This window comes from Genypterus blacodes, unplaced genomic scaffold, assembly GCF_046128005.1.
Source record: "Genypterus blacodes isolate CSIRO-AG114 ecotype Tasmania unplaced genomic scaffold, CSIRO-AGI_Gbla_v1 ptg000062l_1, whole genome shotgun sequence".
Classification (NCBI taxonomy): domain Eukaryota; kingdom Metazoa; phylum Chordata; class Actinopteri; order Ophidiiformes; family Ophidiidae; genus Genypterus; species Genypterus blacodes.
In genome coordinates this window covers 927,469-946,372 of record NW_027466874.1, presented here as the reverse complement: position 1 = coordinate 946,372, position 18,904 = coordinate 927,469, and the positions used below count along the sequence as shown (strand labels likewise).

Genomic DNA, 18,904 nt, shown 5'->3' with positions numbered 1-18,904 from the left:
GAGGCGGGGGCGGCGCGGGAGCCTCAACTTTCCGGTCCCTCTCCGTGTCGGGAGCGAACCGGCGGCAGCTTCTCCCGGCTCATGCGGCTCCTGCGCCCCGGAGGAGCTCACAGGCTCGGGCTCGGTGAGAGGCTGACAGCGGGGACGACGGAGCTCTGAGCGGCTCTCCACAGGTTGACGATTGTTGTTGTGTCGTCAGGAAAGTACAGCCCAACCAAAGCGTCTCTCTCTCTCTCTCTCTCTCTCTCTCTCTCTCTCTCTCTCTCTCTCTCTCTCTCTCTCTCTCTCTCTCTCTCTCTCTCCCTCTCTCCCTCTCTCTCCCTCTTGCTCACTTTCTCTCTCACCCTCTCTCTCTCTCTCCACCCCCTCTCGCTCCCCTCCCTCTCTTTCCTGCCTCTCTATCATCTCCCATTTCTGTTTGTGTTCCTCTTCTTTCTTTCTTTCTTTCTTGCTTTCTTTCTTTCTGTCTTTCTTTCTTTCCCGCCTCTCTCTCTCTCTCTCTCTCTCTCTCTCTCTTCTCTGCTTTGCTTTTCTGTTTTTGTCTCCCCCTCTCTCTTCCTTTGTAACCCCCCGACACACACACACACACACACAGGGGGAGTTGGACCACCTGCGGTCACCAGTTCTCTGTGCGCTTCAGCAGGAATCTACAGACAGAAGGATCACGCCTGCATATGAAGATAATCACAACACTTCACCAGGAGGCAGAGCAGCAGCCCTGACCACGCACACACACACACACACACACAAACACACACGCACACGTGATCGCTGCATCAGTGCACACAACATTTGGTTTAAGTTCATCTCCTGCTTTTGATTTGCTTTAGAAAATGTGAGATATTCTCTCTCTCTCGCTCTCTCCCTCTGTGTGTGTGTGTGTGAGAGAGAGAGAGTGTGTGTGTGAAGGCAGCAGCAAACAGCTCTGGTGATTTCCCCTCACTGTGTCTGCAGTCAGAGCTGATGTAGTTCCCAGCTAAAAATAGAGCGCTGCACCGGTGGACGGTCTAATATAGCAACAATTTGGTCTTTCCCGCATCCTCTCCCTTATGCCGAGTCAAATGTTAATTTCCACACAGACAATTGACCTTAAAGGGGGGAAGGTAAAGCTCATCAGGTAAGACTATAAATAGCTCTCTCTCTCCATAGAGTACTGCTGGAAAAAGATGCATCATATTCTTGGCAGTGTTTTGGTGGAGCATGTTTCATTAGTTATAACATGCAAAACCTCTCCAATCTACAGAGGTGTGTACATTTACATTTACATCCTGTTGTGTGTGCACATATGCTCTGTAGGTTATTCAATGTGAGTTTCTTTCTTCTAGTTGAAACTTAGATTAAGCACATTGACGAACACTAACGGGGTCCTGACCTCCATCTGTGAAATATATTGCTGAATTGGTGCAAGAGGCTGTAACATATGTGCAGCTTTTACTTTAATCAAGAATTATGAACTGTATGACTGATTAAAGGTGAGGCATGAAATGAAAATATGACAATGTTATAGCATTAAGGAGGTATAAAAAGATTTTAGTATATCCTGTGCGTGTGCATTGGTTGTTTGCACATTTTTGTGAATGGATTTCGGGGTAATGTTGTCTTTCTTTCTCTTCAGGACTTTCACACATGCACCAAAATGAAAAGGAAGAATTTATTCCATATACTGAAATAACAACAGCACATTTCTTTCACAAAATTGACCTTTTTTGTTCTGCTATTCATTTTGACGTGCTGTATTTTCAGTGTCGTCCCGCTGACATCATCCTACAGGCGTTGACATGTCTTAATTACATGGAGCCAAACGTGAAAGCTCTCTCCTCCCAAACTGCACTTAAGTACACTCGGGCATCTTAAGACGAGTGAACGTGTTTACATTAGCTGTGATGACCTTGCTTTTGTTGCAAACGTGCCTTAGAATTAGAAGATCTCTGAGGAATGCAATGGAGTGGCTCATCAATGGAGAAGTCAATGCGAAGCACTTTGAAGCCTCCTCACAAAAAGCCTCCACATGCCCACAGTCAATTACTATGTAGTCAATGTCCACTGTCATCTATTGAATCAATACGCCACACAGGGGGAGAAGGAAGACGATCTGACCCCATCTCAGAGGAGACTAATGAGATTTCCAGCCTCTGTTGGTCACGCTCAGATCCTGCACCCTGCTATGACATCTGATACTGAAAATAAACCCACAGTGCAGCACTTGACACTGCTTAAAGTTGCAGGATGAAGACTCCAAATGCAGCGTTATGCTCCATTTCATGTAGCCAGGTTTACACTGACCTGCGTTTAAAGGCACACATTGTAAAATATATGTCCTGGTGTTTACTCTCACTAGTGGAGGATTTGATGAAGTAATCAGGCAAATAATTTGTGTTTTTAACCAGACGGATCAAATATTGTAACAGCCTGTAGTTCACATCACTCAGCACTGATATCAACATTTCAGGTAACGTTGACGTGATTATGTTTGGTTTGAACATGATGTCATTCTTCTCATTGTAAGCACAGACACTCAGTGGTTGATCCGGTCCGATGTGAGGATGTTCACTTTTGATCTTAATGTTGTGGGAGATGTTAAGTCTTTAACGCTGCCATTTATCAGTTGAACTTTGCTGACTTTTTAAATATCAATCAATCAGTCAATGGAAACACACCTAGCGTTTCATGGTTTTGATTTGCCGTCTTGCCCGTGAGGTGATGCAGCAGTCAGACAGCTCAGGCTCCATTTCCCCTCCTGAAGTAAGTGACAGCTGCAAATTTTTTGGACCATCCCTCCCTCCAGGATGCCTGACAGTCCCCGTTGCCATGGCAACAGAGGCAGTAAGGCTAGCGGTTCTGACTGATATGCTGCTGAGGTGTTTCCCAATCTGACACCCCACTCCTCTCTCTCTCCCTCTCTCTCTCTTTCAGGTGGTTCGAGCTGATGTGTTTGTATCTGTCTCCTCCGTGACACAGCGCTCTGCCCTACCAGCCCACTGTGCCCACTGACATTTCTCCAAATTGAGGGTCTGACATGGAGGACTGGGGGAGCGCAGATGAAAGCGTCAGAGGCGACCAAACCACAGAAAACGTCTCACTCTGCACCGTCCAACCACCGCACAGAGAAAAGGTGTGTGTGTGTGTGTGTGGGAGGGGGGCACTGAGGAGGACATGGTGGGGAAATAAGCCGTGATGTGAGGGTGTGTGTGTGTGTGTGTGTGTGCAGAGGGGATAGAGTCATGCATTTCTAATAAACTTTGAAAATGTCAGAGCAGGTGTAGCAGCGCCTCGACCAGGTGACCCAGGAAAGCAGCTTTGATTTGTCAGGCACCCCACATCCTACACCACAGCCAGGTAACTTCCTGCTCAGGGAGAGGATCTGCCTCTCATTTCATGGAGTGCAAGACATTTGAAGACGGCTTACGTCTCAGGCACACAACAAGGAGGATCCTAAGGAATGCAGCCGCCGTGGGAAAGAAGGTGGAGGACACAGGGTTTGCCAAAGTCAAGTAGCCCAACATCTCATACAGTGTCTCGTCCAGCTCAGAGCTCTATGAGAAGACAGGAAACACTCCTCGAAAACCTCATGGAGAATAAAGGAAGAAACCTGAGAAGAGGCGCTTCAAAGAGAGATTCCTTCTCTGACAGCTGGGAGCACAGCAGGAACCGCAGGTGAGAGTAGAGACGACTTACAACCAGACACGAGACACAAGAGACGTAATAATACAGGAAATCAAATGAATGAAACACGAGTCTAGATCCAGTAAGAGGAAATCAAGTCTACTGAGATCTGTACAGTGTGAATCCTAATAGAGAGAGAGAACAGAAACCATCAACCCAAACTAGTAGTATTTCTTCTATGATAGAGTAAAGACGATAAATCATTTCACTGTCCATGTCCATTTTTCTTTTGGTAGTAAAACAAAAGTTGAGATGAGATAAGAACGTCCTCATGCAGCCTGCGTCCCACCAAATGAGAAACAACTATAGACTGTGTGTCTGTGTGTTTGTGTGTGTGATTAGATCCAGTTGGCAGAGACAAACAGGAAAAAAATGGTGAGCAAGCAGCCGGGGCTATCTCTCTCTCTGTCTCCCCCTCTTCTCTCTCTCCGTCTCCCCCCCCCAATCTCTCTGGGGTCTGAGGAAGTGGCTGCAGTCGTGTTTGCCTTCATGAATAAACCTGCTCGCTGCCATTCATACAAACACAATTAGCTGCACGTTTCCCTGTGAAGGACAACAACACACACAGTCGCCTATAAAAAAACGCTGATGTTCATACAGCTGCTGAAACAGCTGTCACTCAGCAAAGCTCCCTGTCCATCTGTGGACAGAGGCTGACAGTATAAAGTTGCGATTTTCTTAAACACTCTTTTTTCAGGTAATTTACACCCAAACAAGTTCATTGCCATTGTTTCCATAGGTTGTAGCTTTCAGAAGACTGTCCGTTAAGTGGATCCTTACAAAACCTCACAAGTGTTTTCCTATGACCTTTGACCCCGAAACATCTATAATTTTCCAGGGGTCGCTACCCTTGTAATTTCCAGACGCTTGCAGTAACATGTGCGTGACGGTAACAGTCCCAGCAACAACAACAGCAACGACAACTGCTGTGTTTTGCGTTTTCATGAGACAAAGAAATGAAGGAGAAAACACCAGAAAGAGACGAGCTGTGAGGTGAAAGAGGCTTTGTTGACTCTTGCTAGATCAGCCCAGCAGCCACTGAACCATGGGAGCAAACCTGCACCGGTTGCCAGTATTTAACTCTACATATTTGAATGTTTAAAGCCCTGATTTAAAGGAATGGGCTGCAGGGGCGTACCTGAGCTTAGTCCAGGTGTGTGCCTTTGTTCTAACCCCTGGGCAGAGTCAGCAGGCGTCTCCCTGAAGATCTGACAGGTCTGCTGGGTTCAAACCAAGCCAGGTAATGACATATGTACTCTGGCCCCTAAACGCTTCATACATTAGTGTTGTACATGCGACCAGTTGGCTTACTGGGAGCCAGTGAAGTGAGGAGGTCCAGGATAGAGACTCTCAACGTTGTGCATGAGCTTCATGTTCCGTCCCAATTGATTATTCATTATCAACCATTCAGTGGGATTTATAAACGCTGCATTAATGCAACAAATGTGATTGTCTGTCCCCTGCTAAGCCTGGGGTCAATAGAATAGAGTGGCTGAATGGTAGAATCCCAGCGAAGCACTTAGAGCTCTCTTTGATCTGAAGTGCTACTCAGCAACTCTATTGGAGCTTTTGATATCTTGCAAATTGTACAGCAGTGAACAGATTGTATGTAAATATCCATATGCACAAGAGATGAGAGAAAGTGAGATGCACAAAAAGAGAATGCTCAGCAGCAGGCCAAGTGTGTGTGTGTGTGTGTGTGTGGTCTCCTGGGTTGCTGTGTGTGTGGGAGTGTTATTGAGAGATATTTTTAATTCCGTGTGTCAGCTCCTCTCATCTCCCTCAGCCAGAGACGTCGGAGGGAACTGGAAAACATTTCCAATGCAACGATCATTTAAACAGGCACACACACACGGCCACTGGCACGCACACCACCCCACACACACACACTCACACTCATGAATACAGAGGCACATACAGTTTCCAAAGTCTCTCATATGGCACCAGTTGCTTCTTTGAACGTAAGGAAAAGGCAAGATTGTCGATGTTTCCTTGAATTTCCCTCTCAGCGCTTATAAGAGAATTTTACATGAACGGCATTGAAATATGAATGCGGCCCTGAACGGATCAAACTCCAGATGAATCCGAGCGGCTGATAAGGAAACGACTCCGCCTGTCAATCTGTCAAATATTTCTGCCTCACTAAAATACCTGAAGTTGATAAAAGATTAAACAGTTTAACGGCTCCTTAATTCATATCAGCCAATAATGAAGAAACCCATCAAAATGATTTTCTCCCCCCTGCCTCCAGCGCCGCCCGGCCATAAATGGCCAAATAATTTCTCAGCATACGGCGACAATGGCGGCAGTAATAATCCGCAGCCAGGAAGCAATCGCAGACCTAATGACTTCCCTCCATGCTGCTGCTCGCTGCTTTTAGGAGCAGGTAAAGTCACAGCGGACTGCAAAGTAGGATTACGGGCGTCCTGCAGGAATAAAGCGCTGTGTCTCTCTCAAGTAAAGTGCTGAGTGGATGCTGCTCACGCTTGGGAAGGAAAACCTCATTGTTTCCATCTTGGCTGAGGTTTCCTTTCACCTGCGTTTGGCGGCACTTGTAATGGAAACGCTTTGGAACATGGAGTTAGTTTACGCTGGCTTGAAGTGGAGTTTGCGACGGACTTTGTGATGTAGCGCTCTGGGAGGACATTTACAGAAGGGATGTTTATGTTTGGAGAGGACGAAGAGGAGGTTTATTCCAACTGAAGTTTGTGCTATACTAGACGGGGCACGACATCACCATGCAAGTGATCAATGCTGCAAGAGTGCATGTGTAATGATCTCTGGTGTTACGTTACACGTGTAAAGAAGTCAAGCAAAGGGAGCTGTGCAGCAGCCAAACTGGTGGACCGCAAGACACACATTTGTTGACTTTAAGAATTTGGCTTCATTTTGCGTAAAACTCAATGGACCTGAAGTTTACAGTAGTGTGTGTACGATGTGTGTTTCCAAGTCTTTCAGGGCAAATCCAAGTTGAGCTGTTAACAATCAGGCAGCGCTATGCTGTGGTTTGTGATGTCACCACCTGCTTTTGCAGTTGCGGGAGTCAGACTCCATGTCCACCACCACGTCTCTGGCTGGGCCTTCATATGTACACGTTTGTATCCGTATGTGGGACACTGGCAGGCGGGTCCAGGTTGATGCTTGTCACTAACTGTGAAGCTCTAATAAAAGGCTTCTGAATTTAAATTAGTATTTTTTCTCTTTCACTCCGAGCGCCCGCTGATCAATCAATTGTTTCATTACTGTCAGATGGGAGAGTAGCAGGTGTTGAGCCTGATCAATGCAAGAGATGGAATGCGGCGCTGACCTGGTCTGAGCGAGAGAACCAGAGAGAACCTGACGCATCAAACCTTCAGCAGTGTGCCTGAGGAGGGAAAGTGAGGGACATCGTAACAACACTCATTACCACCAGGAGCTGTGTGTGTGTGTGTGTGCGTGCGTGCGTGCGTGCGTGCGTGCGTGCGGGCTGAAGTGCATGCGTGTGTGCATGCGTGTGTGTGTGTGTCTTTCACACTTCACACAGACGTTTATCCCCCACAGATTATAGCTGGGCTTGTTAAATATTAAAAAGGCTGTGTGAATTATTGATCTTGATCGATGTTTGCAGATCAGAGCTCTCAGCTGGCAGGAGAGGAGCTAATGAGTGAGGCCTGCTCAGATACACACATACACTCCTGCTGCTGAGGCCAAACATCTGACCTCTGACTTCATCATCACGCCGGCACACATGACCCGTGTCTCACATGAAGGGACATAAAGGGACATGAAGAGACATGAAGAGACGCTCCTCCAGCTGCTGATGTCCACAGGTTTGTCTCAATACAAACTCTTTATTACAATATTGAACCACCTGAAAGCACAGCACAGCCCCTTTAATGTTCTTTATAATTGTACTAAACATCCAGACAAGTCTCTCTCTCTCTCTCCCTCTCTCTCTCTCTCTCTCTCTCTCTCTCTCTCTCTCTCTCTCTCTCTCTCTCCCTCTCCCTCTCTCTCGCTCTCTCCTTCCTCCTCTCGCTCTCTGTCTTTCTCTATTACTCTCCTCCTCCTCCTCCCCTCTCTCTCTCTCTCTATCTCTCTCTCTCTCCTTCCTCCTTTCTCTTTCTCGCTCACTCTGTCTGTCTCTATCACTCACTCTCACTCTCTGTCTCTCTCTCCTTCCTCCTCTCTCTCTCTCACTCTTTCTGTCTGTCTCTATCACTCTCTCCCTCCTGCTCTCTCTCTCTCCTTCTTTCTCTCTCTCTCTCGCTCACTCTGTCTGTCTGTCACTCTCTCTCACTCTGTCTCTCTCCTTCCTCCTCTCTCTCTCTCTCACTCTCTCTGTCTGTCTCTATCACTCTCTCTCTTTTACCTTCTCTCCCTTCTCCTTCCTCTCTCTCAACCTCTTCCTCTCTCCCTCTCCCTCTCTCTCTCTCTCTCTCTTTCTCTTCCCTCTCTCCTCTCTCTTACCCTCTCTCTAACCCTCAAGTACACCAGCTGTGTTTCCATGTCTGATTAGGTTATTGACACTGGACAGGAAACACAAGTGGATTCGTGCCTCATCCAACTGTAGAAACGCACAGATATCAATCACATTAAAGTACATAATTGGTTTACATCAGGGGCTGTTTTACTTCGTGTGGGTAAGAGAAATTACTCGAAAAACTGTGACCTGATTATCACCAAACTGTGTGGGCCGCTTAAACACAGTCAAGGGGAGAAACTAATAGTGTTTTTGTTCTTTCATGTAAAGGAATACAAAGGATTGATTTGGGTGTTGTGAGAACAAGAACAGGATGTTTTTCCAAAACATTGAGCATGTTGCCGCTCAGTTCAGAGCCTAGTGGAGCTGGTTAGGGCGTTTGTTTATGGTGTAGCTTAGTTAATGCAGCGTGCTGGTTTGCCAGCCTCACCAGCTGATGATTAGCATTAACATAATGAGCTAAATGTTAGCTGCTGCCTGAAACTGCTACTTCTCAGCAGCAGGAAGCGGCGAGCTGACCTGCATAGAGAGCCAATGGCGTATGGGGGTGGGGTGGGGTTGTCATTTGGGTTTGGATCAGAATTATCTGGAATGTTTCAAACCGCAAGAACACACATGTGGATTCAAGCATGAAGTGGTGAGGCACAGGTGGGGAGAAAGGGGGTGTGTGACTGTACTGTGTGTGTGTGTGTGTGTGTGTGTGTGTGTGTGTGTGTGCGTGCGTGCGCGCGCGTGTGCGTGCGCGCGCGTGTGCGTGCGTGCGTGTGCGCGCGTGTGCGCAGGAGGAATCAGTGAAGTCAAATAAATTCCCTGATTTTGGATTATGGATTATGGATTAGGATTGTCAAACATATTAAAGGAATTAAACTAATAATAATCATCCACTGTATTACTTCCACATATGGAATCTCATGATACAAAACTGTAAGTTATGGATACCAGTGAAACTTTATGATTCTTGATTTCACACTAAAATCACATCTCATTGGTCAGTATCCTGTAGTTACCAACATGGTGTTAGTAGAATCAAATAAATCTGAATTAATGTCATGTTGACTCGTGATTGTAATATATTGCTCTTTTATTCCTCCTAGACTTCAGTACAGGAGTCAGGGTCGTCTCTTCTGGCCGTTCAGTGGGTAAAGCGGAAGTCTAACAACACAGAGCCTCTCCAGGTACCTGCTGCTGTCTGATAGGCTCTGGCCACTAAACCAGGTGAGTGAGTACAGTAACTGCTTGCTGGGACTCACATGTCATGAAACATCCAGGTGGAATCGTATCCAGAGTTAAAGTCGAGTGAACAATCGAGTCGATACTAGAATTAATTCCATTCCCTACAAAACAATATTGCCTTAGAGTTCCATTGGTGGGGATGTCAGGATGGACCTTCTGTGTCTGTGATCTTTCATTCACCTTATTTAACCACTAGTTTTTATTATGCTTTAGTCATCACAAGCAGATAGTGAAGCAAAAGAAAACTGAGAAGCTTCGTTGGTGGACAGACATGTTGGCTCTAATTTTCCAGACTCTTTTTCCCAGGATTTCCTCACCACTTAATTCTCTGCCTCCCTATGTCTTGAAATATAAACACAAAAGCTTCTTCCTCCTTCTCGTCCTCTTCCTCGTCCTCCTCCTCCTCCTCTCGCTCTCTCCATCACAATCCGTCTTCTCAGAACAAACCACAGACAGCTTTGCCTGTCCGCCTGGAATACACATTAGGATCTACTTGTCACCTCCTCTCCTCTCCTCCGTCTCTCCTGCTTCTCCTCTCCTCCTCTATCTCTGTCCAGCTCTCCTTCTCATAATCTCTATCTGTCCGTCTCTTCCCCTCCTTTATGTGGGCAGGCGAGTCAATAAAGATTTCCTGCTTTTTAATTCTTCTGCCGGGGAGCCGAGGGAGCGTGGGGCTAAGAGGGGATGGGGGTCTCTAAATCTAAGGGGGGCTCTAAATGTAAACAGTGGCACGCAGAGCAGCTTAAGAGGGCTAAAAATAGAACGATAGAGCAACAGAGGGGGCGAACAAGAGAGAGATAGAGCGAGAAAGCTTTGCTAACGGAATAAAAATTGCTCCCGACAGTCAGGGATTAGTGCTTCCCTGGAGGATTTTCACTCCAAAAGCCCAATCTGGGCGACTGGGAAGAGCACCAGCGTCAGTCGTCTTAATTCAGTTAAGCTCTGCAACACAGCGATGCAAAACATAGAGATGCAACCATGCAGGGGACAAATCCATACATATACATATAAACTGTATATATATGACTATGAGCTTATCTGATGGAGCCTTAAGAAGGTGCAGTGTGGTTTTATTTTGGAATAAAAGAAGCTGATCAAGCTTGTAGAGTTTAGTAATCGCGTCTGTAAGGGATCATGTATCGTCAGCATCATTAGGCTTTATTCCATCATAATCGCTCGTCGACGATCCTTTATCCATGGTGTTATACGGCTGCATAGCCGCTGTGCTGCCTGCTATGTAAAGAATGGCAGCAGAGTCAAACTTACTTGCTAGCTCCATAGTAGCAGCCTAGTTAGAGTTCAAGTTAAGTGACATGATGGATGTAATGTCTTTCGATGTCGATAATGATGTCTTGACGCCTTTCAGTCGACTCGGGTTGGAACTAGGAGGTGATGCTAGTACTATAGTATTTCACTATTTTTGCTCAAGTAAACTAATTTTGAACTACGCTATCGTAGTCATCATCATCATCATCATCATCATCATCATCATCATCATCAATCATCATCCTCACTGCCATCACACTCACAAACCAGATTCATTACAAGCAGATTACTCAACACCGGAGCCCACTAAGCTTGGTAAATGGCATTTCTCACTCTCTCACACACACACACACACACGCGTAAACTGTACAGCAGTGTGTGAGAAAAAATGTTTCATACAGATTTCATACAGTTGCTACACACAGCTTAGTTGACTGAGCCCCACCATAGATGAGGCGCTACACTATGTGTGTGTGTGTGTGTGTTTACTCAACGACATTCGTCTGATTTTTTCAATGAACATAAACTTTCAATGAAGTAGAAGAATCAGGATTTTTGTGGATTTTACTCAAATGATCTGGAACTGAGAGGCTTCTTTTCCTCAGACTCTTCTCCAAAGTCCACCTCTGCCAAAACCATGAAGTCCCCACAAATATAGAAAAGCCAGAAACCGCACACACACAGACACACACACACACTCACACACGCTATATGTAGCCCCCTCTCCTTTGGCTAAGTTTTCTGTCCAAAATAAATTAAGTTAATTTTTTCGTGAGCTGGGAGTTGCAGGTGTGTGTGTGTGCAGGTGGGGGGTCGGGTAGGGGGTGATGTTTGCAGAGTCACGACTCAGCATTAAATCACCTTCATCATTTGCCAAAAGAATATATAAGATATGATGCCCCAGTTTGTAAAGAAGAGAACGATTCTAACTGAAATCTGATAATTAAGGACATTAACTAGAACTGACAGAGGAGAAGTGTCTCTGTGCATTTACTCAACTACTTTATATTTCACTACATATCTGACCTTAATTTGTCTTTTGACGCAGTTTTCTTCTGTAATCTGAAAAGGCTGCATTGTACAGAAAACAGGAAGAATAATTCTGTCCTCAGATTTGAACATTCCTTCAATTATCTTCCAAGAGAAAATATCGTTGAAGAATCCAGGCTGCATCAACATTTACATGGTGGAAATGCTTCAATCATGATCTGAATCTGACACACAGCTCATCCACATGTATGTGCTCCAGCCTTCCATATTTTACAACATTTCTCATAGCTTAATTGCCTTTTGGTCCACTTAAGGTTGAGTCCTTCATCGTTCGCCATAAATTAAACAAAACAAAAAAATGAGCCCTTGAAAATGCTGATGTTTTTTCTTTCATTTGTCCTTGTTGAGAGGCCTTTGTTCATTTTGGTCTTTAATTTTCTCAGCTTTAATTCCTCCCTGTCTTCTATCCTTCTTGCTTCTTTTCTCCTGTTGAACCATGAAAGTCCTGAAAACCGGAGATTTTAGGTTTTCCACATAATGGAGAAACTTCAACCTTTTACTATTTGTGGATAGTAAATACAAGTTAGTGTAACTTTATATTTGAAGTATTTTTTTATCCATCGTATTTTCTCTTCAGTATTTCATCCTGGAAATAAGAGTGTGCACAGTGATCCAAATAGGACAAAAATTTACTATGCTGTCATTTGCTTTTTAAATATTGTTTCTTATGTCAATGTGCATATGAGTTTCAGAGCATTTAATGAAGGCAAAAGCTACAGAAATACTAAAAGGTAAACACGAGGCTCTAGGTGATAATTCTCAACAAATACACATAAAATGTTTTCCATGTTTACACAACATAAAGCAGACGGATTTCTGGTAAACTATACACACACACACACACACAGATACACAGGTCTTGGAGGTCATATCTGGGAAGGGGGCTCATAAAGCGGCGGTGGGAGGACTATAAGCCTTATTGACGCGCTGGCTGGTGACTCAGTGAGGTTGACGGCCTCCGTTGGGTGTAACGTGGCTCCGAACTCGCCGTAACTCTTCCTCTCATTTCAACACTTGTTGTATTTTGAGTGAGCGGCGTTGGTCCACAGGCAGCTGCAGCGCTTCCACGTCTGACTAAGCGCTGACAGACAGTGTTTATGAGCTAAAAGGCGTTTTATTGTCCACTCTGACCCGCATTGTTCCTTTCCTCACCTTTATTGTCTTTTGTACACAGGAAAGCTCCGACTGTGAGTCATGACAGATAATAAAGGCCAGTACAGAGTCACAAGGTTGAGAGTAATGATCACTTTCTTTTACACATACATCTATACATTAGAGAGAGAGAGTTAAAGGCCCTTTGTCATGGTGACTGTAGTATAACATGTTTCTTGGGTTAGATAAATCAAATAACAATACTGATTTATTTAGTCAGATTTTTTGAATCTTGAGAGAAAAGTCACTTTTTACTCACTTTTAAGTCAGTTTCACTTAGTACATCAACATTAAATCTCAATCTAGATTTAGAAAATATAAACTGGGCTAACTGCAAAGTCAGAAATGCAAAGTCAAAATGCAATAACAATCTGTTAGACTACAATTTTGTCCTACTTAGAGAAAACATTTTTCATTGATAATTCCAACAGGAATATATGCTTTTTTTTCTCTTCATTTATTAATTATTTATTTCTCTTCTGCTTTCTGTCTCTTTCTGTTTATCCCTCTCACTCTTTCACTGTCTTTCTCTTTCAGTCTTTGCTTCTCTCTCTGTTTCTGTGTCTTTGTCTTTTTCAATCCGTCTCAGTTGCTCTCTGTCTCTCACCCTTTCAGTCTTATTGTCTCTCTACATGACTCTCTCTCTCTCTCTTTATGTATTTCTACATTTCTACGTTCTGAATGTATATACACTATACGTCCCTCTCCCCCACCCCTCGCTCTGACAGGCCTGGCTGGGCAGTACAGCTCAGATTGGTGTGAAATCGCCGCCTAACAGGCGGGAAATTGGCTCTGTTATTTTTGGAGCGGAGTCATGGGGGACCGTCGGACCATCATCCTCTCTCTAATGAGCAGGTGATGGAGGCGTAGCTGGGGTGGGGGAGCAGGGGGGTGGGGATGGGGGTTGCGTGGCGTCTCAAACGCAGGCACACAAGACAGATGTAAAGATGAGAGCAAGGAGGGAAGTGAGGGAGGAAGATGAAGGGATTGAGGCTGGAGGGGGAGCGGCACGGTTTCCCCGTCAGATCGGCCAAATAGTAAAAACCCCATTTGACATCGTCTTCTCCTCCAAATGAGCGTTTACACAACCGAGGGGAAACTCGTAAATGCAGACAGGATGTGACCTGTGTGTGTGCAGGCTGTGTGTTTAGGCTGACATGAGGGAAGTGGAGGACGGGTAGAGGCGGGAGGTGTGGAGCACAAGGCCATCTTTGCTCCAAGCTGAACATCAGCTGTGACAGAGAGCTCATAGAGGACCAACCACCCAGGAACATGCACGCACACGCACACACACACTATGAAATACATCATGGTGGAAAGTAACAATTATAGACATATTGGTCATTTTTACTCCACGACAATTACCTGAGGGCCATAGCGACTGGTTAGTGGGAAGATGTTGACATTATGATCATTAAGTATGGATTTTGTGCAGAAAAACTCATGTTAACAGTTTCAGACAGAGAGAAATGGGTAATTCTCTGCTATAGAACAAACGGGTATTCCTTCATTAGACCTTGTGTTTAAAAAGTATCTCAAATCTGTGACATTTGTAATACAGTTAGCACATTTTGATCCTCTCCATAAACTCTTTCCTATGAACACACACACACACACACACACACACACACACACACACACACACACACACACACACACACACACACACACACACACACACACACACACACACACACACACACACACACACACACACACACACACACACACACACACACACACACACACACACACAGCTCCTTTGGAAGGAGTCAGACAGGTAAACACTGACCCCTACTGCTAATATTCCCTCACTGCAGAGGTTATTTAAGCTCTATGTCTGATCGTGTGTAATCAATGATCACAGATCTACAATATCCACACAGGCTTAACCAACCCTATAACAATACGGAGAAAAGTGTCATTGTGAAAATGGAAAAACTAAAACCGTGACAAAACATTAACTTCTCTGCTTCTGTTTGACATTTTTGCTGCAATGTTGCATATTTAGAGCCCAAACTTTTGACTTTTGTCCGAATACATTTAAGCTGAAATCACATGATAACAAATAGTTCAAGAGTGAGATCAACATTTGTAACTTTGATTTTTCTGCTTTGTTTACAGACACAAGGAATGTCAACAACCCTCACAAAGTCATCATTTATTTAATACTTTATTATTGTGATCATCTAATGCTAATCTGCGTGTGTGTGTGTGTGTGTGTTTATAATACGACCATTGTGACCCCTCCACATGTCTAACAGCTTGTGTTCTGTTTGCCATCTGCTCTCTTTCACAAACCCTGTAAACCCCGTCGTCACATAAGTCATGCTGAGTATTTATTGAATTCGTCCTTCATGTGGTATCTGAAGCAGTAACACCCACCAGTGTTACACAGCCTGGCCCGTGTGTGTGCCTGGTGACGAGTCATGGCTGCTGCTTGCCGGGGCTCGTGTTCAGTGTTCCTCTGCCAGTGCCGGGGGTAAAGTCGTCCCACAGGGGCCTTGGAAGTGGAACCTGAAGCGTGCGTACACACACACACACACACACACACACACACACACACACACACACACACACACACACACACACACACACACACACACACACACACACACACACACACACACACACACACACACACACACACACACACACCTAGTTAATGTGGAAAATGTGTTCCCTCATAATGTAGTATACACACAAAGAGTCCAAACAGTGTGTGTATGACAGTGACGCATACTTGAAGCGCATGGTGGCTGGTGTGTCTTCCATGTTGAATTCGGCCACAGGGACGCCTCTGCCCGCTACTTGAGGAGCGAACATGGCTGCTGGATACACGATGGACGAAGTACCGACCTGCGCAGGAAAACGTGTTCAATTACCTCTAACTAAAAATATAAAGCAGCAGTCAGTGTCAATCAATCAGGTAGAGACACACACACACTCACCACGAGGCAGAGGTCACAGCTATCCAACACTTTCTCTGCCCCAGTGAGGACGTCCGAGTCCAGAGTCTCTCCAAACCAAACCACAGCCGGTCTCAGGAGGCCACTGCAGCTCCCCTGCTCACACCTGCAGCAAGACAACAGAGGACAAGATCAACTTCTGTCAATCAAATCATTCCATCAATGCAAGGAGAGCAAAGTAATAAATCTGGTTGTTTGTGTTTCAGGATGTCAGACATGAGGCTCCTCCTCTCTCCTCTCTTAGTGAAGGGAGCTTAATGAAGACTTCTGAGTCATTTGATTGTTTACTGTAGGCTTCAGAGTGATGTCATGTGTCTCTGTCTCACCTGGGCAGGTCCTGGACGGGTATCTGGGCGTCGTTTGTGTTTGGGTCTGGAGCGCTGAAGAAGCAGTTTAATGAAGAGGTTAGAAAACAAACTTCTTACCTATAAAATCAACAAACATACTACACATAAATCCCTGTGAACTTACTACATTACCTCATACAGTGCGTTTATTAACCCTTTATTTAAGCAGGAAAGGCTACCGGAGTATAAATCTATCAAAATGCCAACAGTAGGCAATAATATAAACACTGTACTTAGATTGACGTCAGCAGGAAAAACACAGACACGCTGCAATTACGCAACATGTTAGCTAGAGTCCAAATCCTGCAGAATCCTATTAAAACAAATCTGTGTATGCGATCCAGTACAGTGTGCGTGTAGTGAGCACGTCCGCGTGGTAACTGAGGTCAGACGACTAAGAATGGCCACATGAAGAAGAGTGAGACGTAAACAACACGAGCAGAGCTGATGCAGGAACATTACAGATGATGGCGCACTGATCGCTCTGCACATCAACGTCTCGTATCAATTCAGGACTTTTACAGCGCAGCAAAGAGTTTGAGCGTTTCAGCTATCGAACACATCGCTGGTAAATGTCAGATTTGAGGCGCAGCAGCGTTCTGACATTTCATATCCGTCACCGATTCCCTTTTTTCCCCCTTTGCATCAGTTATTTACAGACATCTGACGGTTTCAAACGTGTTGTATTGCGTGACATTTTGCACTCCCAATTTAACAAAATCTTAACATTGCTGAGCTCTTTACCCTTTCCCCTCCAGGGCAGCACAGATGGGACTGTTGTAATTGGCGTCTTCGTGCCCACAGCTCATACAGCGCGTTCTGAACAGGCTCCCTGCAGTTACAACACAAGGAACCTGTTAGGAAGAATTAAGGACATAAACTGAGAGCGACCTAACGTGCCAAAAAGTGCGCTCTCGTTATTCCCTAAGCCGGCTCACCGTGGAGTTCCAGGATGTGTTTGGATCCGGCCCGGCGGTGGAGCTCGTCTATGTTCTGCGTGACCACAGTGACGTTGCGGCCTTGTTTGCTCAGACGTTCCTCGCACTCGGCGATGGCCAGGTGGGCGGGGTTGGGCTTTTTGGTGAGCATGACCTCGCGGCGGTAGTGGTAAAACTCCCAGACACGCGAGGGGTTCCTGGAGAAGGCCTCCGGAGTGGCCAGCTCCTAAAGAGAAGGAGGGAGGGAGGGAGGGAAGGGACAACATGGAGATGTGCTGGGAATGACTGTAACCACGGGCAGCCATCACAACACAGGGCAATTACTGACACTGTCTTTGTAAGTTGGAGCTGTTCTTTTGGATGTCAGTGACTGAGCTCAGGTGTCAACGTTATGAAAATCATTCCATGTAGTAAACTGGATGTCATCTTGTCCCCAGCTGTCTGACCTGTGGACCCTCTGTGTGCCAGACTGCAGTTTAAAGGGCTGCCTACCTGCGCTTGCCATTTCCTCCAGTATCCTCCGGCTCCTCTGAAGGTGGGGACTCCGCTCTCAGCGCTCACACCGGCTCCGGTCAGGATGGCGATGTTCTTAGCCCGGGAGAAGATCTCCCTGAATGCTGCCAGGTCTGCACAGACACACACACAGGTAGACTGCTCATTCACACATCAGGAGTATGTGGGGCCTCTCATGACCGTTTGGAGCCCTTTATATGTAGAGTTTGGTCATAACAACCCTCTATGTGAGTGAGTGAGTGCTAACAGCGGCCTCTACCACCTTCTGACCCCAGGTACCTGAGCTGGGTCGGGCCATGTCCTGGCTGCCTGGCGGGGTCTTCCTCAGGCGGGCATACAGGTGTGAGTGTATTGCACTTCTGCAGGTGAGCTGCCGCACAATCATCAGGTTTTGGGCGCTGAGGAGGAAAATAAGAGGATCAGCACAGTACAGGAACAGGGATGGAACCGATCAGAGGCCAGTTCTCAGATGTGTGTCCATGCCTCCAGAACCACCTTCAAGTCTTTGTTTTAGAATCAATCCTGTGATCAGTGGAAGGGGCCTCAGGGCCTCACACTTTAAAAATACATATTTAATAATCACATTTACACTCTGACCTTAAACGTCATCTCACAGCTCTTCTGTCTGTCTATTGACTCTCTGGATATTTGTTATTTTTCTTTGCTTTGTATCATGTTGTTTTGGATTTTAAGCACTAGAAGATGATAAAGTGTGTTTCTTATTGTTAACATTATGTCTGAAATCTCTAAAAGATTAGTTTCGGTTTCTCTGGCAGGCCGCAGCTGCTCCATCACACTCTCGGTTGCTTATAAACAGGCAACAACAAACATCAAGTAGCATTCCTGCGCACACAAGTATTACTGTAGCAAACAGCAGCTAACTGAGCTAACAGAGGCTAGCAGGCTAAGGAGCTCACGCTGTGATAAAGTGTGGGCATACGTGTATCTGTTCTGGAGCAGGGGTCGGTTCGCCCGCGGCTCGGTGCGGTTCGGTTCGGGAGTGGCGCTCTCATGGCGCTAACTACCTGTCAAACTGGAGTAGGTCACCAGCTGCAGCAGCGCTTCGCGAACCCGGAAGTGACCCCGCAGCGGCACCGCTGACTGGTGACTGCGCGTGGGACCCAACCAATCAGGAAAGACCTGCCAAGCCTCCTATTTTAATGCCTGATGAGCAGGAGGTAAACACTGATCACATGTTAGATGGAGGTCAGAAGGTCAAAGATGTCAAGAGCTTTTCAGTTTTTATACACATTAGCGAATTTATTCAGTTATCTTTAATTCTTTTGAGTTTATCTTGTTCCTCCTCTTTGA

The 18,904-nt window shown here is 45.6% G+C and overlaps 1 protein-coding gene across 2 annotated transcripts; it reads right to left on the bottom strand.

Moving 5' to 3' along the window:
- Positions 1–14,983: 14,983 nt before the first annotated feature.
- Positions 14,984–18,696, bottom strand: LOC143003727 (NAD-dependent protein deacylase sirtuin-5, mitochondrial-like). 2 transcript variants are annotated; one of them, XM_076154531.1, is made up of 9 exons: positions 18,619–18,696; positions 17,873–17,991; positions 17,573–17,706; positions 17,081–17,306; positions 16,887–16,974; positions 16,122–16,175; positions 15,778–15,901; positions 15,570–15,685; positions 14,984–15,343 (listed from the first exon to the last, which is right to left on the bottom strand). In XM_076154531.1, exons 2-9 carry the CDS (start codon positions 17,976–17,978, stop codon positions 15,283–15,285), a joined length of 909 nt encoding a protein of 302 aa, XP_076010646.1. In that variant the 5' UTR covers positions 17,979–17,991; positions 18,619–18,696; the 3' UTR covers positions 14,984–15,282. The 2 variants fall into 2 exon arrangements, with proteins under 2 accessions (XP_076010646.1, XP_076010647.1); XM_076154532.1 differs by having other exon boundaries at positions 18,534–18,641.
- Positions 18,697–18,904: the final 208 nt, after the last annotated feature.